Consider the following 14,666-nt stretch of genomic DNA (forward strand, 5'->3'; position numbering starts at 1 on the left):
TCCACTCGTTGGAGAGAACGCTGGCTCCACAGGATGGGGAGCTTGGACTGTGTCCCCAGCCCCTGGAAGGAACCTGCTCAGCTAGTCCCTGATGAGCGAGTGGATGAAGGAACGAGTGGCATGGCGGGGGAGGGTCTGGAGAGGCCGATGGTGTGCGCGTGTGGGGAGAGGGGGACCTGGTGGATGGCCACAGTGCCGGCTCCTGGGCTGCTGGTAACTGACGGACGAGCTCGGACGGAGTCGAGAGTTCTGGAAGTCTGCAGCAGGTGCTCGAGGCTGGCCCGGGCAGGACTGAGGTGCTTCGCCTGCTTTCCCACCCTTTCCCGAGGAGGCAGGCAGTGCAGGGTCTGCACGTTGTCAGGGGCCCCTGTGGGGCTGCAGTAGGGGGCATTGGGATCCAGGTGAATAGGCCACACCCCTTTCCATTCTCCTTTGCTTACCTGCCTTCCACAGGACACCTCCTCAGCCACCATTGAGTCCCTCATCTGTCACGTGCTGCAGATCTGAGTGTGTGTCCCAGTTGGTGATAACCATCCACCTGCACGGTCTCCCTCCGGGAGGCATGTGGACTCCCAGGCAGCACCTATCTGGGCCAGGCTGCTGTGGGGCTGAGGGGAGGCCCGGCTGGGACAGGGACCTCTGGGCCCTCTCTCGGGCTGGCCCTCCCTGCTGAGGGGCTGGCTGCCGATTTTCCTGGTGCTGGCATGGGAGCTGTGGGCTTCAGGCTGCAGGGCCTCTGTGTCGGGAGCCTCCACGGCTCAGGGCCTGGCAGCCAGGCCGCCTTCTGGCATTCAAGGGCTTCTTCCTGTCTCCTCGTCCTGAAGCCGCGGCCGCTGCCAGGACTTGGGGCCAAGCAGGGGGCTAGGCAGTGCTCCCGGCCGAGCATGGTGGGCTCTAATGGGGGAGCCTCCAAGCCACGTGGCTCCTGGGCACTGGGAGATGGAAATCGGGGTGGCTGCAGGCCCGGCGAGTTCTGCACTCTGGCGGGGCTCCAGGGTGGGTTCGCAGCTGAAGACGAGCTTCTGAGACCTGCAGGTGTGAGCCCTGCCCTGCACGGGACCCCCGCCTCTGCAGGGTGAGGATGGGGGAATAAAGTCACCTCCTCTGAGAACACTTACTAAGCCTTCGATGACCTGGCAACTTAGTTCTAGTTGGTGCTAGAGAACAGTTAATGGTCTCCATCATCATCATCATCGAAAACATCAGAGGTACTACGAATTATTGTCATTGGAGAGGTACTGCTGACAGTTGTCCTCACTCAGCACCGTGGGCTTCCCAGCTGGGTGACTGTGGCATTATTGACTTGCCGTTGGCTACCAGGAGATCACAGCCTCCCACCCCTAACTCCTTCTGGGATTCACCTCCCTTTTGGGGCAACGTGGGCAGATTATTCTTTACGCTTAACAGAGGAGCTGCACCTTGCAGGGAGGAGAAGATTGGTTCTGAGATGGCACCCAGTCGAGTGTGATCTCAAGGGCCCTTGGTCACCGTGTGAGAGGCTCGGTGACCCTGGCCTGCCTGGACTCTGCCCCTCCCCGCTGCCCCATTCAGGGCCCACGTGTGGGCCACTCATTTCCTCTTTCTTGCCCATTTCCTGCATTACAACAGACGCATTCTGGTTGAACCCCCACCCCACCCACCCCATGCTGCCTTCCTTTTATTTGGGATTGAACCCAGGGGTGCTGAACCACAGAGCCACATCCCCAGCCCTTTTAACTCTTTTGTACTTTATTTAGAGACAGTGTCTACTAAGTTGCTCAGGGCCTTGCTAAGTGGCTGAAGCTGGCTCTGTACTCGGAATCCTCCTGCCTCAGCCTCCCGAGCTGCTGGGATTACAGGCGTGCACTGCCGTGCCTGGCTTCTTTCTGAGAAGAGACTCGGACTGTCACTTAGACATTCCTTTTAATGCCACCTGTTTGGTTGGAAGTCTCCAGAGTTTAGGCGAGTGGCTGTCAGTTCTGGTGGCACATCTGAACCCCTGGGCTGCTCCAAGAACATAATGATGCCCAAGCCCCACCCACTGAGATTTCTGGCCTGGGTGGCAGTTCTGCAAATTCCTCAGGTGACTTTGATGAGCATCAAGGCACAAGGACCACTGCTGCAGCCTTCTGGAAAGTCAACTGTGTGTTTGACGGAGAAGCTAGGCTCGGGTTGTGGGGGTCCAGGAGAGCCAGGCCAAGGAAGAGGGGAAAGGAGAAGACCGTCAGCTGCTGCCGGCCAGGCCGGGATGGGTGTCCTGCCGGCCTCATCTCATCCCTCCTCCCAGCCCTTTGGCTTTGAATGTGGAAACTGAGGCTGGGAGAAGGCCTGGTGTGCCCTGCATCTGGGAAGGGCACCTGTTGGGGGGTGGAGCCTCAGATGTGTCACTCCCCAGCCTCTGAACCACTTGGCAGGAAACCTGGGTAACAGAAAAGGAGGTTCCATTGTGTTAAGTGGTAGTTTGTATGTGGAGCATCCTCCAGAGGCTTGGTTGCCAGCCCGAGGTGCTGTTGGGGGCTGATGGAGCCTGGAGGAGGTGTGGCCAAGTGGAAGGAAGTGAGGTCACTGGGGATATCTGGACCCTGGTCCTTCTCTCTCTCTCTTTGCTTCCAGCTGCGGTGAGGTGAGCAACTTTGTTTCCACCACATGCTCCCCACCATGATGTTCTGCTTCACCACAAGCCCAAAGATAGGAGAGCCAAACCAAGCAGCTGGACTGAAACCACTGAGACTAAGCCAAAATAAACCTTTTCTCTTTTTAAGTTCATTATCTCAGGTATTTTGTCACAGAGACAGAAATCCTTTTTTTTTTTTTTTCCAAATTGTTTTAGGAGAGGGGAGTTATTTTACTGTTGCGTGCTCATTCTTTGCAGAATCAACTTTCCTTTTGTGACAAGGAAATCAGAAAAGTTAGCTAGTACCTAAAAGTTTAAAGAGAAGGAAATTGCATGTGATTTTGCCATCCAGAGATAACTCCCTAACAGCTGGTTATATCTCCACCCCACCTTTTGTCTGCACATATTCTTTTTTACCTTTAAAATCACCCTCTTCCAGACTTTCCCCTTGGGACGCTCAACCACTGGTATTTTTCCACCCCCTCATGGATATCATCCCATTTACTGAGCAGGTCAAAGTGCAGCCAGAAGTTAGGAACAAACGCTCCTGTGGTTCCAGAGTGATGCTCCCTTCTTGAGTGACAGGGGCATAGTTCAAATGATGATCATGGTAATCACAACAGCAAAGGCAAGAACTTACCCAGCCCAGGATGCATGACCAGGACCATGTATCCAGGTGGCCAGGACCATGTGTCTAGGTGCCCAGGTGTATATCTTTCTCAGTGATCTCAACAAGATAGGTGCTGCTATGATCCCAAGGCACAGGAATGTTGAGCAACTTGCCTGGGATTTTATGATTTGAAACTCAGAGACAGGGTTCGAACCATCCTGGCTCGGCCACTTGGCTCTCCGGCGCTAGGGTCTCTGCGTTTGCCCACACACCCACCATGTTGCTTCTCCTAGAGAGGGTTCATGCTGCAGCGGGGCTGGGCCCAGCAAGACCTTAGCGCCTTTCGCCCAGTCCTCCCAGGGCCTGCCGAGGACATGACCCTGGTAACTGAGCCAAGCGGTCATCCCAGATAACTGCCTGCAGTCGGTGCCGGCTCTGTCTCCCTGCTGTTCCTTCCGGGCTTCAGCCTGTTCTGGGAATGCACATGCTGCCCATTGGGGGCGTGGCAGAGCTGCCAGTTGAGGGCAAGTCTGACTGTTTTGGGCCCCATCCTCCAAGGGCTCCTTGTTCCTGCCTGTCCCCAAGGCTGCAGCTCGGTCTGAATCAGCTTGCAGACTTTCCTTGGCTCGGGCCGAGGCCTTGGCTGCCCCAGCCTCCAGCAGAGCTCCCGTGGTTGGGGCTCTCACATCAGGTTTGAATTATATGGAATCTCAGCGTCTGCAGGCTTTCAACTGAGCCACGCTGACTCACGCTGCATGGTGGCGGGTAACCTACGTGCTGTGTGTCTCTCTTCTTGCTAATGTGTATCTTTTTCTTTTTTTTTTGGTACCAGGGATTTAACCCCAGGGCTCTTAACCACTGAGTTATATCCCCAGCCCTTCTTATTTGTATGTTGAGACAGAGTCTCACTAAATTGCTCAGGGTCTTGCTAAGTTGCTGAGGCTGGCCTTGAACTTGTGATCCTCCTACTACAACCTCCTGAGTTGCTGGGATTACAGGCATGTGCCACAGCCTCTGCCTATCTTTTTTTTTTTTAACAACCTTAGTGAGATGCAATTCATGTACCATGTAACTCACCTGTTTAAAGTGTACAATCAATGGATTTTATTATATTCACTGATACATGCAACCATCACCATAGTCAATTTTAGAAGATATTCATCAGCTCAAAAGAAATATATGCCCTTTAGTTATTATCCCCACAACCCCTCCTTACCCCAGCCCCTTGCAACTACTGATCTACTTTCTATAGATTTCCCTATTCTGGACATTTCATATAAATGCACTCATATATGGTCTTCGGTGTCTGTTCCTTTCACTTGGCATAGTGTTTTCTAGGTTTATCTATGTAGTGACGTGTTTCAGTACTTCATTCCTTTTCACGACTAGGTAATATTTCACCGTGTGATATGCCAGGCTTGGTTTCTGTGTTCTTTCACTGAGGGGCATGTAGGTTTCCACCTTTTGGCTGCTGGAAGTAATGCTTCTTTAAACATCCACCCATGCGGTTTTGTGTTTTGTGTGGACATATGTTTTTGTTTCTTTTGGGTTATTCCAAGGAGTGAAGTTTCTGGATCATGCGGTAATTCCATTAAATCATTTGAGGAACTGCCAGACTGTTTTCCAAGTGACCACACCATTTTACATTTGCACCAGCAATGCCTGGGGGTTCTGATTTCTCCACATCCTTGTTGTTATCTAACTTTGACTCCAGCTGTTCCGGTGGGTATGAGGTGTTTTGCTGTGGTTTTGATTGGCCTTTCCCTGGTGACTAATGATACTGGACATCTTTTCTTGTGCTTATTGGCCATTTATATATATATTCCTTGGAGACGTGTTTATTCAGATCCTTTGCCCATTTTTAAGTGGGGTTATTTGTCTTTTAATTATCGAGTTTTAAGAGTTGTTAAAATGTTTTCCAGATCCAAGTCCCTTACTTTGAGAGCAGAGGCTGGTCTTGAGTCTTTTTGCACCCCCACCCCATCAATCCCAGCATGCTCTAGACAGACAAGAGGACACGTGGGGGAGGAGGGATGGGACCATCCTGAAGAGTCCTGGCAGGAGCCTGTCCCAGGGTGTCGGGTGAGGCTGCCCCTCACTTGTCCTGAATCGCAGACAGCAGCCCAGCGTGACTCCTCAGAGGGTCTGCACCCTGCAGTTTGCCTTGGGAGCTGCTTTCAGCTGAACCAATTTTGCAGGAAATCACTGGAGGTTGGGGGATTGGATCCTTGGGCTCATGTTTCCCCCTCAATTTTTGGTTTGAGCCAAAAGGTAGTGCCATTTGCAGAGACGGGGAAGACAAGGAAAGGAGTGAGTCTGGGAGTCAGACCCAGAGTGCCATCCGGGTCTCCCTCAAGGGCGCTACCGGGGAATCACGTGAGGATGTCTGGAGGAGTCGGGGCTGCACGTGTAGTCTGGGAATCATCTGCAAACATAGTCTCTTAAGCCAGGATTGAGGAGGTGCCCAGGGAGAGTTTGTGGTTAGAGGAGACCAGGAAAAAGAAGTGATTGCTGGCTTTGGTCACATAGTGGTCACAGGTGAGTAGCTTCCAGGAAGTGGTGGCTCTAGGAGTCATTTGGGGTGGGTAGAGGGAGTCCATGGGACACAGAGGCAGTGGGTGTACACAGCTCTTTCTGCTTTGGGGGACGAATTGTCCTGGGGCAACAGCTGGCCAGGGACAGGAGGGAAGGAGTCGAGAGAATGGGGGATCCTCTAGTGCTCCTGGATGTGGGTGGCAATAGTCTAACAGAGGGGAGCACGGTGACACTGGGAAGAGGGGTGCTGATTGCAGGAGCTGAGTGAGGAGGTGAGAGGGAGGCGACCCTAAGCCCAGGGTGGAGGAGAGGAGGGGAGGGCCCAGTGGGGGAGGTGGGTTCACAGCCAGGTGGTGGGAGCCTCCAAGTCTGGGGCTGGGGGCAGTGCTGGCAGTCTGGCACTGGGGAGACCTGGCACAGACACGCACCGTGGGACTGCAGCAGAACCCCCGGCCAGTGTCATGCACACATGAGATGTGTGGCTGTGCTTCAAGTGAGAGCGGAGGACACCAGCATGTCACCTCCGTCAGCGCGTGACCGTGAAGTAGGGGTGTGGTTGGGCTGGACCAGGGCAGAGGAGCTTCTCTGGGAGAGCAGGATGGGGTTGGGGGAGAGAGTTAAGGGTGTTTGTCCGAGAATCATGGTGCACGTAGAACAGGAGGTGTGAGACGCAGGCGGGGAGGTGAGGACTCGGTGGGGGTAGGGGTCAGCTGGGCTGGGGGCGGGTGAGCCAGACGGTGGTGGAAGGAAGGAGACGCTACACTCAAGGTGGCTGAGGTTTTAGCAGTTACAGGAGACACGTGGTCTAGGGAGAGAGCGAGGTTGAAGTGGCTGGGATCATGTGGGCGGATACAGGGTGCTGGGGTGGGGGAGACCCAGCTGCTCCTTCAGGAATCTGGTGGAAACCATTCCTGCTCCTCACCCCAGACTCTAGTTCTCTTCCATTTTGTACAGAGGAACAGTTTCAAAGCTAGATTTTCTGGAAGCTTAGAACCTGAGATAGCACAGCTGGCCAAAGGTTCCCCGTGGCAATAAAACCCATCTGATAAAATTTCTGGAACAAGTTCAGGAGGGGATGCGCTCTCCATAGGAGGTGGTAGATGATTGGCCAGGAGGCAACTTTTCCTGCATCTTTCTCTTCTGAGAGGCCAAAGATAGGCCAGCCATGCAAGGGAAAAGAAGAGGAACCCTAGCCCACCTGGTCACTGGCTCCACCGAGCTGCCATCTTGAAATGGGTCTCCTCTCTTGGAGAAGGTGGGAAATTCAAGGGGACAGCAAGGAGACTCAGATGTTCCCTTCCCAGAGGGCATATAGCTATCTTTCAGAGCCATCTGGACCTATCTGGAGTGTAGATTAAGTTGTTCCTCGTTGTCTCTGCACCTGACGGTGGCATTAGAGACCTGCGCATGTCTAAGCTTGGATTTCTGATCCATCTGAGAATGTTCCTCAGTCCTTGTGGCTCTCTTCCTCTGGTATCCCTAGAGATCTACTTGCCTTCTAAGTTACAAGCATGCACATGCAAGTTTAGAAATAAACACACCTGCACAGGCACATGTGCACGTATGTCCAGATCTCAAAATAATTTGGCTTCCATTATGCGCTAAAACACTGGAGACTTCATTCTGATCCTAGCCATCTGGTGACCAACCTGACTTGCTCAGTGAGGCCCACAGCAGAACACAAGGCGATATCTAAGCCAGCCCTCACCTCTCCAGTTACCATGGAACCAGGTCTTCTTCAGGTGCCCTGGAATTACACCTGGACTTGGGGCCTCCCAAGGGGAACGTAGAACGGAAAACCTCAGATAGTGTGGCCCAGAGGCCTCTGGATCAAGAGGCTGACGGAGCTGTTGCCATTACTGCTGAAACGATGTCACTAGTCACAGTAAACAGTCCTCCCCACCCTGACCCCCAATCAGCCACACCTCCCAGGAAAGATACCGCAGAACAGCCACATGAAAAGGAGTTTAGAGCGAGGCTGGGGGTGGCCAGGCCTGCTCATGGAGAGTTTCCATTTGGAGAGATTGGCCCAGGGCCCGTGTGGTATGTGGCTCCATGGCGTGTCATCAGTGATTTTTTTTTTGTTTTGTTTTTATTGCATAAAGAGCCTTTCTAGTGCGTATTTCCTACTTATGAACTGTTTGCTAAAAAGGCGGTGGGAATAGATACGGCTGGCTTTTATTTTCCAGCCTACCAGAATTTATATTCCCCCTTGTTCTTGATTTCTTATCCAGAAATTTGATTTGATTTTAGTGCTTTAAAATTAACCACCACTTTTCAGAAATATAAACATCTCATAAATTGAAAGAAATGGGAGTGATTTAGTAAAGAGGCAGGGAGCCAGAAAGTTCTCCTTGCCAGTCTGTCTGCCCCGTGTGGTGCCTGGTTTCCTGGCCAGGGCAGAGATTCAAGGGAACGTGGGCCAAACCTCTCACTGTGCAGAGGGGAGACCAAGGTCTGTGGGAAAAGGGCTGGGCCCATGCCGCCCAGGTGGGTCACACCTTGGAGTTCTTGATGCAATTTAATAATAACTGGAGCTGTCACTAGGGCCAAGCTCACCTTCCCATCCTCTCTCCAGGAGGAGCGTCTCTGAGGCCCAGGGGAGCCAGACACCCATGGACAAGGACAATCTCTGGGGAAGGCCTGCCCTTGATCCTTGGAAAGGCTGGTAGGACGCACAGCCACAAGGAAAGTTAGAAACTTATTTCCCCGGTTGCTTGGCTCGTTGGTCCTAAACAGTTAAGGGGAGGCAGATTCTTCAGCATCCTCTGGGTGAGGCCTGAGAACAGGGAGGCTGGACCAGACTTAGGAGCCTGTGGATTCCACCTTGGGGGAGAAGAGCTGAGGTGGGGACACCGAGGGGCTCTGTGGGGCTGAGAATCCTTTTAGACTGAGGCCACCTGAGAAGCAGGAGGGAATCGTTCTTCTTGGGGTCATGTGCTGGGAGTCCCCTCTTCTCACCTCAGTGCTGGGAGGTAGGCCGGCTTCCGGAAAGGTTTTGCCGGAGTGGGAAGTGCGCATCCCTACTCTGACCGGCACACTAGCACAGGGGCCCAGGGATCTGTATGTGGGATTAGGAAAGGAATGTCCCCTTGTGCCCAGTGGCCCATGAGGGCAGCGGCAGGCTCAGAGGTGATCTGAGGTAATAGAACACAGTGGTTAAGAGCCGCCCAGAGCTGGGTTCCTGTTCTAGTGCTGACCCTTGCTGGGTGACTGGGCAAATTATTTCATCTGTCTGAACTTCTGTTTGCTCATCCGTGAAATGGGCCTAATATTAGTGCCTGTGCCACAGGGCCATATAAACATAAGTGGTGGGTCCTATTATTAATAATAACAGTGACAGTAAGACTGTTTATAGAGGGTGGAATGCAAGGTGTGTTCTGTAGCTCGGGAAAATGTGAGCAGTGGCCTGCTGTGTGAGGGAGGAAGCTCTCTGTCTTGGGAGGCATCCAAGCAAAAGAAGAGCCCCTGCTGGATTTGTTGTCGAGGCAGGAAGCTTCAGACTGAGGCAAGCAGGATGTTCTAGAAAGGTCTGTGGTGCATGATGTGGGTGGGAAGGCAGTGGCTTACACTCAGCCCTGCGCCACCCAGACCATTCTAAACTGCATTCCACTAATGAGGCCTTGTGGGTTCAAGGCAGGGAGTGCTGGGTTTTGAAGGAAGGGACCCCTTTGGGCCATTGGTTAACTAAGTCCCAGGATAGAGGAGGGCCGTGGCCAGATGGCCAGTGTGGGCCCAGAGGGTCGGGTGGAGCCTTCTGCCTTCTCTTCTGGAGGGTTCTTCCTGTCAGCCTGCTTCAGAGAGGTGTGAGGGTCTACTCTTCTGGGTCCTTCTGGTTGGATGAGTGGGCACACGTGGGCCTGGGCTGAGAGGCTCTCTTGCTTTGCCTATTCCGGGGGCAGGAATGGCCTCCCACCTCCATTTCAGACACCGGTGCCGGAAGGAGGATGGGATGTGAGGGGTGTGGCTGGGAGTCTCCTCAGAAGCCGTCATGTCCTCAGGGCTGCAGTGGCTCTGGCGTGTGCCTTGGGCCTGAAGACCACAGCTGTCCCTCTGCTCTCCAGTCCTGCTTCCCAAGGGAAGACCGGCTTCCCTTGGGAGGTTCTGCAGGTGGCAGAGGCCCTGGGATCTGACCAACACTGTCCCTTATGCCTCTACGCCCTGGCCCAAGGGATCCTCTACCTAGCTCTCCATCTTAGGTGGGCTGCTTTAGAAGCCCTGCCAGTTTCTCCCGTCTCCCCTGCATTTACCCCCGTCCTCTGGCTGTGGATGTCTAGCAGTGACTGCCAACGCCAGGGCGATTGTGTGACTCAACCTGGGCCAGCCACAGCCCTCCCTTGGATTGTGCTCATGGGAGCGTGAAGGGAGGGTGCCGTCGTCTCCGGTGGCAGAGTGGAGGTGTGTCTGCAAGCATGGGAGTTACGTAGCCTGTTGGAGAGAAGTGAAGCTGATGCTGGGGGAGCCGAGGGCATCTGTGTCTTTACTTCCAGTCCCTGTCCCTGCCGGGATTTGTCGTGGGGCCAACACATTCCCCTTTGGGCCAGAGGGGTTCGAGTTGGGTTTCTAGTTCTTGCAACCAGTAGCCTTATGCATGCCCGTCCTGCAGGACTGCCTCTGGGATCCCTGGTCACGCCCCACCGCAGCACTGGCAGGACGTTGGCTCAGTATAAGGTTTGATGCCGACATTTTAACAAGGACACCAGGACTTTTGCACACCGTTGCATATCATCTGATGAAATAGTTCCTGGGGAAGCTGTGGATTCATTACAATAGCGCTTCCATTTTCCCTGGAATGATTCTCGGCCTCCTGCTGGGGACTGTGTTGAGCTCTGGAAGGCTGCCATCTTGGTTTTGATCCAGAAGGGTGTTTTCATTTTCATCAACACATATGAGAGGGTGTTAGACAGCTGGGGTGTTGCTGGGGTGGGTGTTCAATGGACCTGCAGGGACTCCCCAAGATGCAGCTCCAGAACAGGCCGAGCTGGGGAAATGGGTGGAATCAAGTTGACTAACGTGACTGCTTTAAAAAGGGAGTTCAAAGCCAGGTGGGGCACACACCTGTAATCCCAGCTACTTGGGAGGCCGAGATGGGAGGATGAAGAGGTCAAGGCCAGCCTCGGTGACCCCTATGAGCAAGAAACCAAAAGAAAATGGAGTGCCAATGGCCAAGGTGCAGTTGACTTATAAAAATGTTCTTTCATGGTTGGCTTTGTGTTCAAGGTGACATGCCCCATGTCCCATATGTTGTAGGTGCTCAATGGATATTTGAGCCAACACATATGTATTTATTAAATATCACCTACTATTTTCCATGCACCATGGTAGGTGGGCTGGTCTAACACAGACGAGGCGTGTGTGTGCTCATGTCTACGCATTTGCAGACACACATATATTAACACACATCTATTTCTATGTTTTATTGGCCCCTTTGATTATTGCCTTCCTTGGTGGTTAATATCACATTTGCTGGGCTTGGCCAAGATTATATTTTTATGTTTTTATTTCCATAGCCAACACCTGCTTTTATTTTTTTTTTAAGGGAATATTTTGATGCGTGCAAAAAATTAGATGGAAAACTGAATGTGTGGTCCTGTGTGCGATCCTGGCTCGTTTCTCCTTGGGGAGCAGCTGGCCCCTGCCCTGGTCTAGGGGCACCCTGCTTTACCTCTGAAACAGGCACTTCTCACTGGAGGGGGGTCACTGCCCACTTTAGAGGTAATCGGCCTCTGTTGCCAGGATCTCCCCCTCAGCTCTAGGGTAAGGCCAAAGCCACCCGATGTGCTTTGGGTAGGGATGTGGCCCTTGGTGTGTGAGCTCATCCCCTGTGACATTCATGCTTCTCCCACTTTTAAAGCAACTGACCCTTTGTTCCAATGAAATCTTACCAGAGCCCCGTGGGTACACAGCATTATAAATGTGCCCCCCACTCAGCTTCCTGCGCACCCCCCTTCCCTGCCATAGAACTCTCTGGATCCAGGCTTCCAGGCCCAGGAGACCTGTCCGAGGACACACTGCATCCACGGACGCCCACCTGTCTTGCGTCCTGTTCATTCACACCTCTTCTCTTTCTTTCCTCCTGCCGGCCGCCTCCCTGCCAGGCGGGCCTCATCCGCACAGACAGCTCCGACTACTTCATCGAGCCTCTGGAGCGAGGGCAGCAGGAGAAGGAGGCCCGCGGGAGGACACATGTGGTGTACCGCCGGGAAGCCGTCCAGCGGGACTGGGCAGAACCTCACGGGGACCTTCACAATGAAGGTAGGATGTGGGCGGGGCCCCAAAGCCACCTTTGTCTACACTTCTGGGGTAACTTCTGGCCTTTATCTCCTAGCGTCTGACCTCAGTTTTCTCATCTGTAAAATGAGACTGGGCCACTTAAACCTGCTGTACCAGCAGAGAAACCCCAATGGGCTGAAGGAACCTCAATAACTAGCAGGCATTGGGGCTAGAGAAGCCACTTAGGTCCTGACCCGGGATCCTGAGTACTCTGGACTTCTCCGAGGGGCTCGGCGTTCCTTCCCAAGGCTGTCTCTGAGCAAGGCAGAGGTGGAATGGCCTCACTTAGTTCTCTCCCCAGAAACCTGCTCGCTCCACCCTGTAGAAGTCACAGGAGGGAAGTTCTTAAGGTGCTTGCGGAAGTGGCCTGATGTCAGGCCATTACGGTCAGCTTTGCGGCCCATTTCAAATTCCTGCCTCCAACTCTGTCCCTCGCCAAGTTCCTGAATGTCTCTGAGCTGGTTTTCCCAGTCAGCGAAGTGGGGGGGACACTGTCTACCTGCTAATCACGATTTGTATGGAGGAGAGTGAATCTAGAAATCCCAGCATGGACCTGGCATACAGTGGGTGCTTCATAAATGGTAGGTCTCACTGTAGTTCCTAGAGGCGTGTTGGGGTGGGCACCCCTGCATCCTGGTGGCCAGCACAGGGGCCTGCACACAGGCTGTGCCCAGGACCCAGGATGAGCGGATGAGACGGCGCGTGTGACAGGTGCTGGTCCTGGGCCCGTGGCCAACTTCAGGTCAAACTCAGCTTTTTCATGAAGCCCCTTCAGCCAAGGGTTGGTGACGAGGCCTGGGTGGAATCTGGGAGGGCCACACCCTTGTGCCCCCCGTGAAGGAATGCCTGGAAACCAGTTGTCCCCACACACAACGCCTTCCTTGAAGCCCCAGCTGCTCCCTGAGTGTCACTCAGAAGAGGAACCACAGCAGATTCTGCAGGCCTGGGGCTCAGGAGCCAGCTGGTGGTGGGCACTGCCCCCACCATGGCCGGGAAGAGCCCTAAGTCTCTCTTGGACTCATTTTATTTGAGGCCAGTTCTGAATCAATAGACCACAATCCTCCTCCTGGGGAGAGCCTCAGGGAAGTCCAGCTCCACCACCAGGACCTGGGGGGATGCTCCTCATCTGCCCACAGGCTGGCGGCAGGACGCTGAGGTGTGGAGCTCCTGGGGTCGGGGTTCAGGTGTGGGGGAACTGGGACGGGTCTCTTCTGCACCCCAGGCTGCCTGGCTGAAGCTCGTGTGGGCCGGCCCGTCTGTGGCCCTTCCTCAGAAACACAAGGGACAATAGAGGACTTTCTTGCATACCCGTGTTCCGATTTGAGGGCAGCAGTGGGTGTGAACCCTGCGTGTGGGGACACGTTCCTGGGCCTGCCTTTCTCCTTGTCACCTGCTGAATTGAGAGGAAAGGCTTTCTTTAGGCTCTGGGTTGGCTTCTTAGCCCTTAAGGAAGGAATGGCCCAGAGCCAAGTCAGCAGCCAGGCCTAGGAGGACTCTGCCTCGGCCTGGGCACCCCCATCTCTGCCCGTCCCCGTCCGTGCAGGTGCCCGCTCCCTAGGCCGCCAGACCCTGGAATGCTTCTTGCTCCTTCCTCTGCTCCTGGAGGGCAGACACTCGGGCTTCATGGTCTTTGGCCACCCCCGGGCTCCTCTCCCCGTGGTGGGGAGGTGGGAGGGGAGCCTCAGGGCTCCGTCAGGCAGGCTTGCTAGCTGAGCTGTGTCCACAGAGGGGCTTCCCCCTTCCTGGGCCCCCACTGTGAAGGGCTCTGATGTACGCCCAGGAACTTGGGCGTTCTCTTGGCACTCAGGGTATGGCCTCAGCTGCTGCTTCCTGAAGAGGGCGTGTGCGCGCGCACATACACACACACACACACCTATCTCCACACACACACACACACACCTATCTACACACACACACACCTATCTCCACACACACACACACACCTATCTCCACACACACACACACACCTATCTCCACACACACACCACCGTGTACCGGTGAAGCCCCACACTGCACGCATGCTGGTGTACTGCTGCACACTAACACACTCACTGGCACACCCACGCGCTCTCATCTGCCCACCCCCACTCGTGCTCACACATGCTAGCACGCCCCTCTGCACGCTCACGTACTCTCACACGTCTTTGAGAAGCCTGGAAGTGGAGGTCGGCCATGCTGCCTCAAGGGCTCGGGAGATCAGAACCCTCCCGAGTCCAGATGGGACTGCCCGTGGCGGGGCCTCCTGGTGCACACCCTGCTCTCTCCATTCCCTCGGGGCTCCCGAGGACCCTGCCCTGTCCAGAGCTGTGCTCTGGACGCCCCCAACCGCCTTTTCTTCTTCAAGCCAGACCTGCTCTCTGCAACCCCTTTCCCTCCCCCAGGGTCACCCTGGGGGAGCTGGGCATGATCAGGGCATGCATTCTTGTGGCCAGGGCTCTGTCCCTGTCCCAGGCCTGGGGCTTCCAGATGCTAGGGCAGCCCATCCTCAGGGGTGGCCAGCCAGCCTGGGCTCAGGGCTGCTGCCGCCATTTGTTTATTTATTTATTTGTGGCACTGGGGTTGCACCCAGGAACCCAGGGCTGCCCTAGCACTGAGCTACACCCCCAGCCCTCTTTGGTTTTTCATTTTGAAACAGCGTCTCACTAAGTTGCTGAG

The 14,666-nt window shown here is 54.4% G+C and overlaps 1 protein-coding gene across 9 annotated transcripts in view; it reads left to right on the forward strand.

The window, feature by feature from the left end:
• The window catches only part of Adamts14 (ADAM metallopeptidase with thrombospondin type 1 motif 14), a 77,678-nt gene that overhangs the window by 12,212 nt on the left and 50,800 nt on the right, over positions 1-14,666 (forward strand). For all 9 annotated transcript variants that reach the window (XM_047553321.1, XM_047553322.1, XM_047553325.1 and 6 more), the window contains exon 3: positions 11,837-11,993. In XM_047553321.1, the coding sequence (XP_047409277.1) occupies positions 11,837-11,993 (157 nt within the window). The remainder of the gene's footprint in view (positions 1-11,836; positions 11,994-14,666) is intronic.

This window comes from Sciurus carolinensis, chromosome 5 (genome assembly GCF_902686445.1).
Source record: "Sciurus carolinensis chromosome 5, mSciCar1.2, whole genome shotgun sequence".
Taxonomy (NCBI): domain Eukaryota; kingdom Metazoa; phylum Chordata; class Mammalia; order Rodentia; family Sciuridae; genus Sciurus; species Sciurus carolinensis.